General features: G+C 47.1%; 1 protein-coding gene across 15 annotated transcripts in view; it reads right to left on the bottom strand.

Annotated features, from left to right (window-relative positions):
• Positions 1 to 15840, bottom strand: part of LOC118370744 (unconventional myosin-XVIIIa-like) — a 176896-nt gene that overhangs the window by 25134 nt on the left and 135922 nt on the right. For all 15 annotated transcript variants that reach the window (XM_052467795.1, XM_052467796.1, XM_052467785.1 and 12 more), the window contains 11 exons: positions 10847 to 10990; positions 10447 to 10536; positions 10103 to 10222; positions 9534 to 9645; positions 7659 to 7786; positions 5294 to 5448; positions 3695 to 3818; positions 1082 to 1282; positions 858 to 968; positions 550 to 654; positions 215 to 361 (listed from right to left, as the gene is read on the bottom strand). In XM_052467795.1, coding sequence (XP_052323755.1) covers positions 215 to 361; positions 550 to 654; positions 858 to 968; positions 1082 to 1282; positions 3695 to 3818; positions 5294 to 5448; positions 7659 to 7786; positions 9534 to 9645; positions 10103 to 10222; positions 10447 to 10536; positions 10847 to 10990 — 1437 coding nt within the window. The remainder of the gene's footprint in view (positions 1 to 214; positions 362 to 549; positions 655 to 857; positions 969 to 1081; positions 1283 to 3694; positions 3819 to 5293; positions 5449 to 7658; positions 7787 to 9533; positions 9646 to 10102; positions 10223 to 10446; positions 10537 to 10846; positions 10991 to 15840) is intronic.

Below are 15840 nucleotides of genomic sequence, written 5' to 3' on the forward strand. Positions count from 1 at the left end.
CCGTGGCGTGTCAGTATCTCCGTGGTGTGTCAGTATCTCCGTGGTGTGTCAGTATCTCCGTGGTGTGTCAGTATCTCTGTGGTGTGTCAGTATCTCCGTGGTGTGTCAGTATCTCCGTGGTGTGTCAGTATCTCCGTGGCGTGTCAGTATCTCCGCGGCGTGTCAGTATCTCCATGGTGTATCACTGGGCGAGGGTGCTAGGGGTCGTACCTACCTGGTTTTTGAGCTGGGCAATCTCTCTCTTGCTGGGGGCGTTGTTCTTCATGTGGTCCAGCATGATCTGGGCGTCGGCCAGCAGGGCCTTGGTGCGCTTCAGATCCTTCCTCAGCCTCTTCTCTGTCTCCACGTCTCTGGGGTTCACCTGGGGACAGCAGCAACACAACCAGATTACGACACGCTCAACATATTACACCACACACTAATCACAGTACCAACAAAAGCCTGCATAATCTGTAACTATCCAGTAGGAGGGTTGACAACCACTGGACATATAACTAGTCTGGGTAAAGACTGTCCAAGGTGGACTGGTAGTGGGGTGTCTGACAGTACCTGGTCCTGGGCAGACAGCAGCTTGGTCTCCAATTCTCTCCTCTCACGTAGGACCTTCTGTTTGTCATTATACTCCTCCTCCAGCTGGACTTCTATCTGCTTCAGCTGACAACACAGGAACACAATATACATGACCTAGGAAATGTGATCCAACTGAAAGAGACGTGTTTACATAAGTCATCGTTTATGTTTGTGCTTTGGTGACGAAACCAGCTATTTGTGGCGACTAAAGTCACACATTGTCACAACTAATCATTTGCCTTTAGTCATATAAGGTTGCCGGTGTGTGCTGCCGGTGTGTGCAGTACCTTCTTACTGCAGGACTGTCTGATCTCCTCCACCTCCTCATCTTTACTCTCAATCTCCTTGGAGTGTGTCTGGCGCAGTCTCTCTGTCTCCATCTCCAGACGCAGCTTAGCCTGCACAACACAAAGACAGAGTATGAGTGTCATCCTCAGTAGAGTGTGTGTGCGCGCGTCTGCATGTGTGTGTTCAAGTGTGTGGGTCTCTGTGTGTATATATAACTCTGTACCTGCTCCAGCATCTGTATAGTTCCGGCCTGTTCATCCAGCTCCTCTTCCTGGTCTTTGACCTTGGCCTCCAGGTCACGCATCGTCTTCTTCACTTTGGACAGCGACGCCTCATCCTTGGTCTCCTGGGACGACAGGTCCAGCAGCTCCGCCTCCAGCTGTTCTAACTTCACATTCTGCGCACACATCTCCAGGTCCTTGTCCTATAGGGAGAGAGGACATACACATTAAAACACACATCTCCAGGTCCTTGTTCTATAGGGAGAGAGGACATACACATTAAAACACACATATCTCCAGGTCCTTGTCCTATAGGGAGAGAGGACATACACATTAAAACACACATCTCCAGGCCCTTGTCCTATAGGGAGAGAGGAGACACACATCTCCAGGTACTTGTCCTATAGGGAGAGAGGAGATACACATTAAAACACACATCTCCAGGTCCTTGTCCTATAGGGAGAGAGGAGACACACATCTCCAGGTCCTTGTCCTATAGGGAGAGAGGAGACACATTAAAACACACATCTCCAGGCCCTTGTCCTATAGGGAGAGAGGACATACACATTAAAACACACATCTCCAGGTCCTTGTCCTATAGGGAGAGAGGACATACACATTAAAACACACATCTCCAGGTCCTTGTCCTATAGGGAGAGAGGAGATACACATTAAAACACACATCTCCAGGTCCTTGTCCTATAGGGAGAGAGGAGATACACATTAAAACACACATCTCCAGGTCCTCGTCCTATAGGGAGAGAGGAGACACACATCTCCAGGTCCTTGTCCTATAGGGAGAGAGGAGACACAAATCTCCAGGTCCTTGTCCTATAGGGAGAGAGGAGATACACATTAAAACACACTTTTCCTCGTCCTATAGGGAGAGAGGAGACACACATCTCCAGGTCCTTGTCCTATAGGTTCCAAGATGTTTGATGGGGTTGAGGTCAGTGCAGGCCAGTCAAATTCTTCCACACCGATCTCAGCAAACCATTTCTCAATGGACCTCACTTTGTGCATGGGGGGCATTGTCATGCTGAAACAAGAAAGGCCTTCCCCAAACTGTTGCGACAAAGTTGGAACCACAGAGTCATCTAGAATGTAATTAATTGTATGCTGTAACGCTAATATTTAAATTCACTGGAACTAAGGGGCCTAGCCCGAATAATGCAAAACAGCCCCAGACCATTATTCCTCCTCCACCAAACTTTACAGTTGGCACTATGCACTCGGGCAGGTAGCATTCTCCTGGCATCCACCAAACCCAGATTCATCGGACTGCCAGATGGTGAAGCGTGATTCATCACTCTAGAGAACGTGTTTCCACTGCTCCAGAGTCCAATGTCGGTGAGCTTTACACCACTCCAGCCAATGCTTGGTATTGCGAGCTTAGGCTTTTGTGCGGATGCTCGGCTATGGAAACTCAATTCATGAAGCTCCCAACGAACAGTTCTTGTGCTGATGTTGCTTCCAGAGACAGTTTGGAACTCAGCAGTGAGTGTTGCAACTGAGGACAGACAATGTTTAGGCGCTTCAGCACTTGGTGGTCCCGTTCTGGGAGCTTGCGTGGCCAATGGTGGCTGAGCCGTTGTTGCTTCTAGATGTTTCCACTTCACAATAACAGTGCTTATAGTTCAACGAGGCAGGTCTAGCAGGGCATACATTTGACAAACTAACTTGTTGGAAAAGTGGCATCCTATGACGGTGCTTCGTTGAAAGTCACTGAGCTCTTCAGTACGGGCAATTCTACTGCCAATGTTTGTCTATGGATATTGCATGGCTGTGTGCTCAATTTTATACACCTGTCAGCAATGGGTGTGGCTAAAATAGGAGAATCCACTCATTTCAAGGGGTGTCCACATACCTTTGGCAATGTAGTGTATTTGATGAGAATCACATTGGGGACAAAATTAATTCTAGCTCTTAAAGGGGCAGTAGTCGACATTGGGTGTACAATTTTCAATTGCTGCATTATTTAACCTGCAGTTATTCTGCTATTTATTCTCTGACCAATAATATTGACATGTTAATAGTATCTTCTGATTACAATTATTATGTCTCATCTTTAACTAAATACAATCTATTAGCTTCCAAAATGTATGTAGGAATATCTAGCTGTCCGATAACACAATCTGATGGAAGGGCTTGTCCTGCACTTTGTAAAAACCCAGAGTGTATTGAGTGAATGTTGGAAAAAGATCTTGGTTCCTTTCTAAACATAACAATGTGAATGCAAAGAGGACACAGACCACAAAACAGGTGAAGTGAACTGGCAAAAGAGTTGAGTCCTCATCAAAAGGCAAGGGCAGTGTGAATACAAAGAGAACTGAGTTATTTTACCCCAGAGTTCACTTTAAAGAAGACTGAGATCAGTTATTTTAAAGAGGACTATGTGTGAAAACATCCTAAACACACATATCCATGTCCTATAGGTGCATACACACACAATCATTAAAAAAAAAAAAATTCATAGCTGTGCTTGATTGAGCTTGCCATGGAGCCACTAGAATAGTCACAAAAAGTCTGTCACCTGAGACTTCGGGAAGACTCAAATACTCAAAGTACTTGAAAGACTTCAAATAGTATTTGAATAGGCCAGTAGAGTACAGTACCTGCAGTTGCTGTCGTAGGCTAAACACCTCTCCAGTCAGCATGTCCTTCTCTCTGCTCAGCATCTCTCTAATATTCTTCTCCCTCTGAACCTCCTCCTGAGACAGGTTCTGCTCCGAGTCAAACCTGACACACACACAGACATGTTAATGCCCTGTCTGGCTAGACACACACCCTGCCGTGAGTCTCCTATCGACATAGAACAACATACTCGCACGGGGGGAGTGTTTGTCATTCTGTTTACTTAGTGAACTAAAGGGGTTAGACAGCAGGGGCCTCTAACCAGCACAGCGACGTTTAGAGACCACACAGTGTGTCTGTATGTGTGTGTATATGTTTCTCCCCCCTGAGTTCCAGGAGACGTCCATGGTGAAAAAGTCTCTGGTCAGCAGGCTGGAAGCAAAGTGTGTACACATACGCACACCAAACATTTGCAGTGTGGTTGCGGCATCCCAGTAAGTTTCCTAGACTTTACTGATCTCATAGATTAATTTGTATTATAAACTGGGTGTTTTGAGCCCTGAATGATGACAGCAGTGATATATCAGACCATATACCAAGGGTATGGCAAAAAAATGCTTTTTTTACCGTTCTAATTACGTTGGAAACCAGTTTAATAGCAATAAGGCACCTCAGGGGTTTGTGATATATGGCCAATATACCACGGCTAAGGGCTGTATCTAGTCACTCCACTTTCCATCATGCTTAAGAACAGCCCTTAGCCTTGGTATATTGACCATATATCACACCTCCTCGGGCCTTATTGCTAAATTATATCTCCCCTACTCTGCTTCAGTGTGACATCACTCAGTGACCATTACCACAGGGAGAGCGAGAGAAAGAAACAAAGAGAGAGCGAGAGTGAGAGCGAGAGAGACAGACAGACATACAGACAGACAGAGAGAGAGAACAGGGGAGAGAGAGAGATTGAGAGAGTACTGTGGTGTTTTACCCAGGACTTTAAAATATTTAAAGTTACAGTGAAGATCTAAGGTAGTGAGCTCGGGTTTCTTCTTCAGGTCACAGTGAGGGTGAGTGTATGAGTAATATCAGGCTGTAGTTGCAGATCTGAACGTACTGTATGTGTGTATGTGTGACGCACACCTGTGTGTAGGTGAGTGTGTCTGTATCATAGACTCAGATAGACATTGCATCATTGCATTTGTCCTATTATGGCGTTAAGGAAAGCACAGGCAGCGCCATTCAGGACATCTTCATTTTGAAGTAGACCATTTTCTTTTTCTTCTACGGAGTTGGTAAACAAACTGAAAGGGCGCATACTGCCACCTGGAGTGTGTTGTTTGAACAGGTATAAATCCAGGGTTGGCGATTTACTGCCAACTGCAGTTAAGGAATGTTTCCTCACAAGTTTAATTCATTGGCTGATCCCTCCTGATGACCTGGATGGAATTATGTGATCATTTCTTAACCCATTGGAAGTCCTACGCAGTTGATTACTTCAAAATGGTGAAAGTCCTTAATGGCGCTGCCCATGCTAAAACAGACTTTTGAGTACTATAGTCCTCTATCTATTTCTATGGTCTGTGTGCACATGTGTGTTTGTCGCCCTACAGAGTGTGTGCGGTGTGAACTGAACTCACTTCCTCTGTTTCTTCTCCAGGTCATGGTTGCGGCTCTGCTGGCCTTCCAGGTGTAGCTTGGTGTCCTGTAGCTCAGCCGTCAATCTCTGACACTTCTTCTTCAGCTGCTGGGCCGTACGCTGCACCTCTTCACTGTCTGCCTGGAGGTCACTTAGCTGGAGGGGGACGGAGGGAGATAGAGAGAGAGATTGCTTATTTTGAAAAAATGATTTTAAATGTTACAGAGGCATGAAATAGGTCAAAGCGTCTGTTAGCTTCTGTCAAGCTGTCTGTTTGAGTGGCCGACCAGGTGAGAGAAAGAAAAGACTACTTATTGCTTCACTGCTCCTTTTACGTCTCACTGAGTGAGCGCTCAGGGAGTGTAAAGCTTTATTTGACGTTTTATGAGAAAGCTCAGAGGAGTTGTCAAAAACAGAGAAAGGGGCTGAGAAAAAGACAGAAAGAAAAGCCAGACAGAGATGGACAAAAACAGGGATGGGCAGATTCCTTTCCTCATTGCTGGGCAGGTGAGAGAAAAGGAAAGAGAGAGAGACAGACAGACCCACCAAGAGCAGTAGTCAACTACATCTTGACAACTCAGGAAGGAATGAAGGATATGAGAAGTATTTTAGCCTGTGTGCGTGTGTAAATGAGGTAGGTGTAAATCCTAACGTGTGTGTAAGCAGGGGGAGGTTGAGTTAGAACTGTGTGTGTCCGATGCCGCCTTACCCTCCTCCCCAGCTGTCAGAAGTGTGTGTCCGATGCTGCCTTACCCCCCTCTCCAGCTGTCAGAAGTGTGTGTCCGATGCTGCCTTTACCCTCCTCCCCAGCTGTCAGAAGTGTATGTCCTACGCTGCCTTACCCTCCTCCCCAGCTGTCAGAAGTGTGTGTCCGATGCTGCCTTACCCCCCTCTCCAGTTGTCAGAAGTGTGTGTCCGATGCTGCCTTACCCTCCTCTCCAGCTGTCAGAAGTGTGTGTCCGATGCTGCCTTACCCTCCTCCCCAGCTGTCAGAAGTGTGTGTGTCCTACGCTGCCTTACCCTCCTCCCCAGCTGTCAGAAGTGTGTGTGTCCTACGCTGCCTTACCCTCCTCCCCAGCTGTCAGAAGTGTGTGTCCGATGCTGCCTTACCCTCCTCTCCAGCTGTCAGAAGTGTGTGTGTCCTACGCTGCCTTACCCTCCTCCCCAGCTGTCAGAAGTGTGTGTCCGATGCTGCCTTACCCTCCTCTCCAGCTGTCAGAAGTGTGTGTGTCCTACGCTGCCTTACCCTCCTCTCCAGCTGTCAGAAGTGTGTGTCCGATGCTGCCTTACCCTCCTCCCCAGCTGTCAGAAGTGTGTGTCTGATGCTGCCTTACCCTCCTCTCCAGCTGTCAGAAGTGTGTGTGTCCTACGCTGCCTTACCCTCCTCCCCAGCTGTCAGAAGTGTGTGTCCGATGCTGCCTTACCCTCCTCTCCAGCTGTCAGAAGTGTGTGTGTCCTACGCTGCCTTACCCTTCTCCCCAGCTGTCAGAAGTGTGTGTGTCCTACGCTGCCTTTACCCTCCTCCCCAGCTGTCAGAAGTGTGTGTCCTACGCTGCCTTACCCTCCTCTCCAGCTGTCAGAAGTGTGTGTCCGATGCTGCCTTACCCTCCTCTCCAGCTGTCAGAAGTGTGTGTGTCCTACGCTGCCTTACCCTCCTCTCCAGCTGTCAGAAGTGTGTGTCCGATGCTGCCTTACCCTCCTCTCCAGCTGTCAGAAGTGTGTATGTCCTACGCTGCCTTACCCTCCTCCCCAGCTGTCAGAAGTGTGTGTCCGATGCTGCCTTACCCTCCTCTCCAGCTGTCAGAAGTGTGTGTCCGATGCTGCCTTACCCTCCTCTCCAGCTGTCAGAAGTGTGTGTGTCCTACGCTGCCTTACCCTCCTCCCCAGCTGTCAGAAGTGTGTGTCCGATGCTGCCTTACCCTCCTCTCCAGCTGTCAGAAGTGTGTGTGTCCTACGCTGCCTTACCCTTCTCCCCAGCTGTCAGAAGTGTGTGTGTCCTACGCTGCCTTTACCCTCCTCCCCAGCTGTCAGAAGTGTGTGTCCTACGCTGCCTTACCCTCCTCTCCAGCTGTCAGAAGTGTGTGTCCTACGCTGCCTTACCCTCCTCTCCAGCTGTCAGAAGTGTGTGTCCGATGCTGCCTTACCCTCCTCTCCAGCTGTCAGAAGTGTGTATGTCCTACGCTGCCTTACCCTCCTCCCCAGCTGTCAGAAGTGTGTGTCCGATGCTGCCTTACCCTCCTCTCCAGCTGTCAGAAGTGTGTGTCCGATGCTGCCTTACCCTCCTCTCCAGCTGTCAGAAGTGTGTGTCCGATGCTGCCTTACCCTCCTCTCCAGCCGTCAGAAGTGTGTGTCCGATGCTGCCTTACCCTCCTCTCCAGCTGTCGTTTGTTTTGCTGCTCAATCTCCAGCTTGTCATCAAACTCCTGCTGGAGCCTCTTCTTGGTGAACTCGATCTCTCTGATGGCTCTCTCATACTTCAGTCTCCACTCTCCCCCTAACAGACACAACATGATACAGCTCAGTTAGCAGACAGGTCATGGACAGCACTACAAGAACCACACCAGTTCACAATTCAATCACAGGAGGTTGGTGGCCACCTTAATTGGGAAGGACGGGCTCGTGGTAATGGCTGGAGCAGAATGGTATCAAACACATGGTTTCCATCCACTCTGTTCCAGCCATTATTATGAGCTGTCCTCCCCTCAGCAACCTCCACTGCATTCAATATGTCTTCAAATAGAACTAAGTTGAAATTGAATAGCTAGTTTGAAAGGAAGTCTGTTAGACCATGGAAGGGGTTTGCATTAGTCAGGAGGTAATGTATCAAGCTGTATTGAAGCCATATTAGAGTCGGTACAGTACTGTTATGGCATGTACATGTACAGTATGTACTAAAGTATGTGACACCCCTTGAAATGAGTGGATTCGGCTACTTCAGCCACACCCGTTGCTGAAAGGTGTATAAAATCGAGCACACCGCCATGCAATCTCCATAGACAAACATTGGCAGTAGAATGGCCCGTACTGAAGAGCTCATTGACTTAACGTGGCACCGTCATACAGCCATACAAGCTCACAGAATGTGACAGCCGAGTGTTGAAGTGAGTAAAAATAGTCTGTCCTCGGTTGCAACACTCACTACCGAGTTCCAAACTGCCTCTGGAAGCAACATCAGCACAAGAACTGTTCGTTGGGAGATTCATGAAATGGGTTTCCATGGCCCAGCAGCAGCACACAACCCTAAGATCACCATGTGCAATGCCAAGCATTGGCTGGAGTGGTGTAAAGCTCACCTCCATTGGACACTGGAGCAGTGGAAATGCGTTCTCTAGAGTGATGAATCACGTTTCACCATCTGGCAGTCCGACAAATGAATCTGGGTTTGGCAGATGCCAGGTATGCCAGCAATGTTCCAACATCTAGTGGAAAGCCTTCCCAGAAGAGTGGAGGCTGTTATAGCAGCAATGGGGGGACCAACTCCATATTAATGTCCATGATTTTGGAATGAGATGTTCGACGAGCAGGTGTCCACATATACTTTTGGTCATGTAGTGTCTCTTAAACAGGGTTGTCTATTCCACTTAAAATGTGGGTGTTGAACATTAAAAACAAAACACTGACACAAAATCTATTCTACATTCAGAATAGCCAAACAAAGACTGCTTTCGCAGTCTAGCTGGAAGTCTGTTCGGTATGCAGTCGAATATAATTTGAGGACGCCTGCTGTCTTTTATAATCAATTTCTACGCCATGTCTTACAAACCTTTTGTCTCCTCATTGATTTCAGGCAGCCACATCAGTCTACAGGGTGGTCAGCTTGATTCCACCAACCAGAAACAGCCTACTTCCATCCTGATCTTGGGGTCTACCTTTGTGTGCTGGTTTTCATGGTGTTAAGTTGTCACCATGGCAACAGTGTGTGTGGTTTGGTTTTACTATCCTTGTGATTCCTCACAAGGATAGTACAACAAGCAAAATTCAGACAAGTGGGGTCATTTTACCAGTCCCCACAAGCAAAAAGGCTATTTTAGGCTTAGGGGTTAGGTTTAGGGTTGCAATTAGGGTTAGAATTAAGGTTGGGTTAGGAGTTAGATTTAGGAGTTAGGTTTAGTTTTAGGGGTTTGGGGTTAAGGTTCGGTTAAGGGTTATGTTTAGGGTTAGGGAAAATAGGATTTTGAATGGAAATAAATGTTTTGGTCCCCACAAGGATAGTAAAACAAGCAAGTATGTGTGCCGCTGACCTGTGTCGTCGTCGTCCATCTCTCCGTTGAGCTCGGAGGCTCTGAGGAGTCTGGTCTCCATCACCTCCATCTCCATAGAGTCCATAGACTTCTTCATCGAGTCAAACTTAGTCTGGGGAGAGAACCACAGGCCATGCATTAATACACAAACACATTATACCAAGACAGAGATAGAAATACTGACAGATAGGCCTCACATTGCTCTCACACACACACTTCCTCTAAATGACACAATCGCTCATTTCTAGAAGCGAGGTCATTTGTACCCAGCCCAGCCCATCAGCATGTGCAATCTGAACAGTCAGTGGAAAAATCTATCCCAGCTAGTTGGAACACCCGGAAAAAAAACATCATGTCAAATGTCAAATAGAAAACTAAAGGCTGGGGAAGGCAGGGTCAACAATCTGATTACACCATTACGTTTCAGCCAACAGAACTGGCAAGGTCGTTATTGCAAATCAGAATCGGTTTTCCATTTACCTATCTGGTTCAAATAATGGGTTGAATGAAATAATTGTGTACATCCTACAACAGTTAAGGATGTGTAATTTCTCCTTGGCAGTGTTCACCTGCAGGTCCTTCATGTCTTTCTCCAGTCTCAGTCTCTCTGAGGTCTCAGACTCCAGCAGCTGAGAGGCCGAGTCTCCTGTGTTCCTCTCGTCTGCCAGCTCCGACGACAGCTCTGTGATCTGGCATACACACAATCGCAATTAGCAAGAGGGTTACACATGCACCCGGTCTTATGCATATAGTGCAATACAGTTCAACTTCATGACATACTTACAACCTTCATCTGTTCATCCTTTATTTATAGAGACAGAGCTGCTGGTACAATGTCTTTTTATATTAGTCTGCAGCGCAGTGTGTGTGTGCGTGTGTGTGTGTGTGTTTGTGTGTGTGTGTGTGTGTGTACCCGGCTCTCCAGGCGGTCACTGTTGAGTCTCAGCTCGTTCCTCTCCTTCTCCACCTTCTCCAGCCTCCCTTTCAGCTGCTGGATCTCCTCCTGGGAACAGATAGACAGAGAGGGAGGGGGAAGAGGGAAAACGTATTACAGTATTAGAGGGAGCTAAATCTGTATAGTCTATAAAGCAGGGGGAGGGAATCAAATGCAGGGGTGTAATCATTACTCCAAACAGTTGCAAAATATTCCGTTTTGCAATGAAAACTAGCATTTCTATTGGACAGATTCAGTTAGGTCCATCCCTGTTTGCTGAACCTGCCCAATATAAACGCTAGTTTCCATCCCTGTTTGGCGTAATGACTACACCCCTGATCAACAGTAGATGGAGGGTGTGTATAGTTTGTGTACTCACATCTTTGCCACGTATCTGCTCCTCTGTGAGCTGGACCTCTATAAGGGGGCGTACTGTGGTGAACACCTTCCACCAGGCCCAGCCCTTCACTCCCTTGTTCTTCTTGATGTTCTTCTGGATGCAGCGGATAGCCAGGTCCTGGATCTGAAACGCACGCAGAGGAGCAGAGGGTTCTTACAACGAAGGAACCTGTGTGTGTAGGATTCTTCAAGTTCTTTGACATGGATATAAATATGCATCACAAATAAGTATCAAATATGTAACTTTTGATAAAGAAAATAAAAAATGCCATTGCTTAGGGTCATTTTCTACTGGCACATTAACGGGCACTTGCATCAAGTGTGACAATTTGGGCGAGCTAGAATCAAGACATTCCAAAGATCTTCTGGGTTTAAGAGCTGAGAAAAGCTCTTCAGAGAATTCAAATCAAACATCAATACCACTTTGGCAGCCTGTTAAAAAGGCATTAGGAGGAGCTACATGCTCCCGCTACATGGGTATCTCCAATAAACCACCCATTATCTGGCAACCCAATTAGAGCAGCACAATGCAACCGCATCCAATGGGGTTGCCATGACAAAACACGATACGTATTTGTCACGCCATGAGAGCACCTAAATGCCTCTTAGCCATCCTAGTCACTGACTGAACAGGCATACAGGTTATGCCCTCCAAAGTTTGTTTGTCATGCTTAGACCTAAACAAGTTTAACAAATTCTGTGTAGACTCAATAAGGGGGGGGTCCCATTGAAAATGTCAGTGTTGATCTTTCTGTTACTCAGCCATACAGAGAGCTCATCTACACCACTAGAGGGATTTAGACTTGGATATTGCAGCCTTTGTTTAGAAATAGGATCAGTGTGTGTCAAACAGGTATTGATGGTCTTAGAGAGACACAGGAACAGAATGTATTCCTTTCTCTTCGTCTCACTCTCCCTTTTTACTCAGACTTTTGCCTCCCCTTTTACAGAGATCGTTTTGAGTGTCTGTGCAGCAACATGGCCTTTGCTGAGCACACAGGGCTATAGATGTAACGGATGCATGCTCTGACACACACTTGTTCCCAGTCGGGGAAGAAGCTTTGTCTTAAGGCAACGATTTAATTAGACACTATGGGCCGACTGTTTGACGGAGGAATCACCCATGTTCTGCTTAGCCATGCCGTCGCTAGTTCATTCCACAAAATGTCAAAGAGAGAGCAGGCTGTGGGCTTCAAACGCCATGCCGGATCCCTTCTATTCATCTATTCCCCCATGGTGAAGCACCGTTTCCGAGCAGCGTCACTCTTTCCCTCGCGCTTTTCTCTCATGCTTTCTCCGCCTCTTTCTCTCCCTCTCTTTCTCCCTCAAAGCGCTTTGAAAACAAAATCCCTGTGAGGGTTTGGCTCAGGCTGGGAGGACTTCAAGGTGTGAGGAGCCCCCCGGAGCAATCAAACAGACAGAGAGAGAAACAAACTAATATATATTTTTTGGCAGAGGGGATGTCAGTGTTCAGACGAGGAAGTTAACACTTGCATGGTCATGTCTTGTGTCTGAGAAATATAGGCCAAAAGTTCAAGTGTAACACCCTGCACTGCCTTGTAATCAAATGCGCGTCTGCATGCTTAGCTGTTCAATGCTGGAGAACATTTTCCTGTAAATATCAAACCAGCTTACCTCGATACGACACAAGCCTCAGATATTCACCAGTACCACCTCAACACACATTTTCCTCTTGAACATGCCATGGCTTCTTAGTTGGAATGGTGCAAAGTCTTCACCGTGTGTGTAAATAGATACTTAATCATTGAGTTCAACTTTAAATAAAACAATATTCAACTTACTCTTTCTGTCTCAACTTCCTGAGAATCAGATGATCAAAATGAAAACACATTGAACTAAACGTAACCAGTCCAACATCTGGACACACCTACTCATTCAAGGGTTTTTCTTTCATTTTTACTATTTTCTATATTGTAGAATAATAGTGAAGACATCAAAACTATGAAATAGCACATATGGAATCTTTGCACACTCTTGGAATTCTCTCAACCAGCTTCTGGAATGCTTTCCAACAGTCTTGAAGTAGTTTCCACATATTCTGAGCACTTGTTGGCTGATTTTCCTTCACTCTGCGGTCCAACTCATCCCAAACCATCTCAATTGGGTTGAGATTGGCTGATAGCCCTTACACAGCCTGGAGGTGTGTTGGGTCATTATCCTGTTGAAAAACAAATAATAGTCCCACTAAGCGCAAACCAGATTGGAGATCATATCGCTGCAGAATGCCTTGTACTTTAGAGTAGGTGTGTCCAAACTTTTGACTGGTAATGTACCTTTCATAACTGCTGGAGGGTAGGGTACTGTACACATAAACACATTGTAAAGCAGAGCTTTGGCTCACAAAAGCCTTCTGATAAGTGTTCTAGAGCCAATAAGTTGTGATATTGTTCCCCTCCTGCCCCCTGGGCCTCGCAGTAGGGGTCTTCATACCTGAGAATACCCAAGACCCAATCTGGGACCGTAGCAGGTCTGGATCCAGAATTCTAAATAATGTAAAGCGTCTGGGTCAGAAGTGACATGATTGTCAGCGGTCTCGGACTTGTCCAGAAGGGCCCGTACAGATCTGAATGTGACTGCTGCAGCAGAGAGAGACTTCTTTACTTTATCCTGCTGCTCTTGCTTATCACGAGTGGTGCATGGCGCGTGTAGCTTGTTGTTGGCCAATCATAGGTCATCAAAGCAGCAATAGGCTACAGTCATAGAGCCTCCGCATAGCAAAAGTTAGAAGATATCTAATCAATGAAAGATTAAATTAAAATGACGGAATTAAAAGTTAAAGAAGAAGGATAGGCTACAACGACCAAAAGCCAACAGGTAGGCTGCTAATTAATATTCTGAATGGCGTTGTTATTTGTAACTGTAGGATGGGAAAGCACATGTACTGTAGCCTCAATTAGCATAGCTAGCTTAACTTGCTTCGCCCGGTTTGATGTAGTCAAGACAGGTACTAAGTAAACATATTTCATGATAAATAACCTAGCTATGGCAGCTATAGGTCTACTTTAATGCGCAGTCTCTCTTTCCCTCCCTCCCTCCTCCCCGCCTGCTAGAGTGGCTACTCTCTTTCCCTCCCTCCTCCCCGCCTGCTAGAGCGGCTAGTCTCTTTCCCCTCCCTCCTCCCCGCCTGCTAGAGTGGCTACTCTCTTTCCCTCCCTCCTCCCCGCCTGCTAGAGCGGCTAGTCTCTTTCCCCTCCCTCCTCCCCGCCTGCTAGAGTGGCTACTCTCTTTCCCTCCCTCCTCCCCGCCTGCTAGAGCGGCTAGTCTCTTTCCCTCCCTCCTCCCCGCATGCTAGAGCGGCTACTCTCTTTCCCTCCCTCCTCCTCGCCTGCTAGAGCGGCTACTCTCTTTCCCTCCCTCCTCCCCGCCTGCTAGAGCGGCTACTCTCTTTCCCTCCCTCCTCCCCGCCTGCTAGATCGGCTACTCTCTTTCCCCCTCCTCCCCGCCTGCTAGAGCGGCTACTCTCTTTCCCTCCCTCCTCCCCGCCTGCTAGATCGGCTACTCTCTTTCCCTCCCTCCTCCCCGCCTGCTAGAACGGCTACTCTCTTTCCCCTCCCTCCTCCCCGCCTGCTAGAGCGGCTACTCTCTTTCCCCTCCTCTCACATTTTATCAGCTCCGGTTAATAAAGTATCCCTCACTCGGATCCAGACCAGGTCTATATGGAACGGGTCTAGTTGTCCTCGGGTCTGTCCGGAAGGGGTCTCTATATTTAAAAAATATATTTAAGCATATCGGGTCAAGGTGTGAAAGCCCCAGGTCCATTTCGGAACAGGTCCAACTTTTTGAACCCATGAAGACCTCTACCTCCCAACATTACACAAAACTCTCCAGTCCTGACTGACCCTCAGCCAGCCACACTGTGAGGAATGACAGTCACTCATAGTGGAGACGTTTACAACTACAACTAAACACGTCTCCAACAATGCAAACTATCAATATCCTAATCCTAAATCAAAACAAACAATCAAGGTAAACAACTTACAAAGAGAGGCAGCAATCAAATGAAACCGGCAGGACTCCTTCACAGGAGGCAGAGCAATGAAGATAAGCCCACTGTCCTTGAAAAGCAATTTACAGACAGCAACCTTGAGCCCAATAACTACCAGAGATGGGGATGGCAGGGAAGACACAGTGGTCGAATCCCAATCTCTCCAAACACACATAGACAATCCAAGACTCACATGTAGGCTACTGCCACACACGTACACATTGCATACTCATACACAGGTCTATGTTAGTTCACACATGCTAACCACTGTCTCTCCCTCACACACTCAGACAAACACAGAGACAACACACACATAGACAAGCACACACACACACACACACACACAGACACACACACACGCACACGCACACACACGCACACACAACACACACACACAACACACACACAACACACAGAGCTGAACAGATCCCCACCAGTGGATCCAGTCATTCAGTGGAGGGTGTTATATTCCTGGTCTTCTTGATCACTCTGGCGTGGTGGCGCATGCAGGGTGGACTGTTGTCATCCGCCAAACACACACACACGCATACATACCCACACAGCCCTGCCCCTGCCTCTCTCCAGTCCCAGACCTCCCCCTCATGACTGGAGCAGGGATTATGACAGGCGTCTACAATAATAATCACACCCTGTAGAAAGACCAGTCCCACTGTTTACCCCCTCCAGTTGCCCCCACCACTCCACTGTGCCAGCCACCAAGAACTTGCTTTGACAGAAAGATTTTTGGGAATGCAGGGTACAGGGGCTGATGTGGCTATGCCAAATGGTTGTGGGCTACACCAGTTCATATAGCAGACAAGATTGGCTTATAATTCTGTGGCATTATTTTTACATTATTTTATTGTATGAAGAATAAAATTGAACAAAGCTGAATAAAAATGGAAAAAACCTGAATAAAATATGAATATTTTCTCCAAACGATAAGGGAGTGAACATATCCTATATGC

This window comes from Oncorhynchus keta, chromosome 18 (assembly GCF_023373465.1).
Source record: "Oncorhynchus keta strain PuntledgeMale-10-30-2019 chromosome 18, Oket_V2, whole genome shotgun sequence".
NCBI classification, from domain to species: Eukaryota; Metazoa; Chordata; class Actinopteri; order Salmoniformes; family Salmonidae; genus Oncorhynchus; species Oncorhynchus keta.